The 2,855-nt window shown below is 44.6% G+C and overlaps 1 protein-coding gene across 1 annotated transcript in view; it reads right to left on the bottom strand.

The window, feature by feature from the left end:
• Positions 1 to 1,247, bottom strand: part of SARC_12021 (hypothetical protein) — a gene marked incomplete at both ends in the record, with an annotated part of 6,247 nt that extends 5,000 nt beyond the window's left edge. The window contains 2 exons of the mRNA XM_014293881.1: positions 711 to 830; positions 1,131 to 1,247. Coding sequence (XP_014149356.1) covers positions 711 to 830; positions 1,131 to 1,247 — 237 coding nt within the window. The remainder of the gene's footprint in view (positions 1 to 710; positions 831 to 1,130) is intronic.
• Positions 1,248 to 2,855: the final 1,608 nt, after the last annotated feature.

Below are 2,855 nucleotides of genomic sequence, written 5' to 3'. Positions count from 1 at the left end.
ATATATATATATATATATATATATATATATATATATATATATATATATATATATATATATATATATATATATATATATATATATATATAGTTTAATCACTATTCCCTGTGTCACTCCAGCATGTCATCATATCTCAGCGATAGCGCCACGTTCAACACCGGCGGTGGAGTCTAACCGCCCAAAATTCTTAGCATATACAACTTGGTGGAGAGACACATATACAGAGACACCGACACCTCTGCACACACGCATGCAACTGCACAGAAGTAGTCACACGTCTATAGAGCGGCACATATACACGCACGCACACACATATAATAGTATAGAAATACACTTACCCTACACAAGACCTCCCACCAGCCCCTCCCCCGCGAATAGGTGTGCACATGCCCAATACATGATAGACACATCCCTTTATACACTCGCACAACAGTACAGGTTTATCTACTCATCCACAAAGGTCACAGGCGCCTAACACCACGGACAAATACACACACCAATGCAATGCACACACAGACCCCTTGACAAACTTATACAGGTGCAGACCCACGCTAGCACAGTCGTGCCGTTTGTGAGTCACCCTCTCATCCGATAGTACTGTCCATGTATATATATAGCACTATATAATACGATGACCATATATATATATATAACTCTTCAAACACCGTTACTCACACAGCTATGTGACTAAGCACATGACTTATCCATACCTCAATCTTTAATTCCTGCAGACAGTTGCCGTCCTCATCCCGCTCCAGCACAGCGTATCGAGGCGTCGGTATATCGTTGGCCTCTAGCAAAGCATACACAGACCTCCTATCCATCAATACCTACGTGCGATGAAGAAAATTGTGACAATCGAAGCATATATATATATATATATATAATTAGAAAGCAGAGATGAGAAACAAGCATTGCCGCGTGTGCATCTATCTGAATACAACATCAATTGTATTTTATTCGCTAGCGGCTGTTGGTCTCTCTGAGCGGTCTCTGCGCGCAATATACTGATCTCGGCGAAGTCTTTATGACTATAGACAGTTTGTGATCAGGAACAGTTCCACAAGTTGGGCCTATACTATAGGCACAACACCAAGCAAAGCACGGACACAACAGTTGAGTTTTCATACCTTCTGCGACTCCAGATCGTTGACCAGGAATGGTTTTACTAGGTCCACGTACTCGAGCGCTTTATGGATGGGAAATCCGCTGGAGAAGAATGAGATCAGCGCCTCACAGGGTGGCCACTGCGGTGGGGTCAGTGCATATGAGGTGAGTGTGTTGTATAGGACAGAATGGCCTCGTGGGGTAAGTGTGATGTTAGAACACTGTTTAGGACACTGTTTAGGACAGGGAGGTCACTGCGGTTGGGTCAGTGCATATGAGGTGAGTGTGTTGTATAGGACAGAATGGCCTCGTGGGGTAAGTGTGTTGTTTAGAACACTGTTTACGACACTGTTTCGGAGAGGGTGACCACGGTTGGGTGCTAAATGAGAGTGACAATCAATAGAACGCATCCGAGAGCAGTGCTATTGAGGCTGCGTACCGCATAAAGAGAGGGTTTTATAAAGTTGGAGTGATTTTCTGACGGGTGCTATTGGGATAAACCTGTTTGACTATATATATGGAATGTCTGGGGTGAACAAGAGATAGGCACTACACGCGCGACACAGTATTGGCGAAGACGAACGGGGACTACAGTGTGGGTGGCTGTACAAAAGGGAGTGTAACAGAGTGCAAAGTTTTGGCGCGCAAACACCTACGAGTTCATGAAATGCTGTGTCCATGGTACGCGAATACAATCGCCTGACAATGGCAGGCCATTTAAATAGAGCGTCCACCACCTGACCATGTCCATGCACTCTACTGGAACGAAAACAGTGAGGTATGCCACGCACCACAGCTTAATATAGCTATGAGCAACTCGGCACAGTGGGGCTTAGCAAGACCATACAGTGCGTGTAACTCACTCGCCATATAGACTTCGTCCCTCAACTACCATAACTTCTAATACTGTATCTCTCCACCCACGCCTATCCGATAGATAAGAATATATATATAAAAACATACATACATACATACATATATACATACATACATACATACATACATACATACATACATACATACATACATACATACATACATACACCCTTCACTCCGGTTATCAACAGGCTAACATTCACAAATGCAGCCAAAGCTATTTACGCACCTCTTCCACAGGCTGGTTGAGGATGCACTCGTCCGTGAATACAATGATCTCAAAGTCGCCCGTCTCTGCCAGATGATTCAGAACGGTTTGCATGGGCTTGCCTTTGGTCTGAGAAGATATGCCAAGAAAAAAGGGCTGTTAACGAGTGGACAAACAACACCATAAAATAGGTGCTGTCCTTCCGTAGTGACGTGTAGGAGGAATTCACGAACGGGCTACCTCTGGCCTAAGAATAAATGTCGAAGCCTTGTACTAACCAGACACCTACACGGTGAAGTACTTCGGACATCGTGCACGCCGCTACCTCGGATGATACCATACTCGCGGCATATTAAACCCGGCTCGAACCACATATTGTCACTGATTACAACCACCACTGAGCAAGTATACAACCACTCCGCCTATCTGCTTACCTTCTTCTCTCGCGCACATACACCCAGGATGATTTTCTTTCCTGTTGGGTGTTTCCCGTCGGCGTTGTTCTGGCCCTCAGTGTGCACTCGACTGACATAGTAGTTGGTGACCTTCTGCACTATATTGCGAATCTGGGCCGTGGGCCTGACATGGACAATGTGAAATATGCTCAATTTAAAGATATATGGCCAGGTTAAAGATAGAGTATATGTACGTCTGCAGGTAAGTT

This window comes from Sphaeroforma arctica, assembly GCF_001186125.1.
Source record: "Sphaeroforma arctica JP610 unplaced genomic scaffold supercont1.2020, whole genome shotgun sequence".
NCBI lineage: Eukaryota > Ichthyosporea > Ichthyophonida > Sphaeroforma > Sphaeroforma arctica.
Note: the sequence above shows the minus strand (reverse complement) of the source record. Positions and strands in the feature narration are given on the sequence as shown.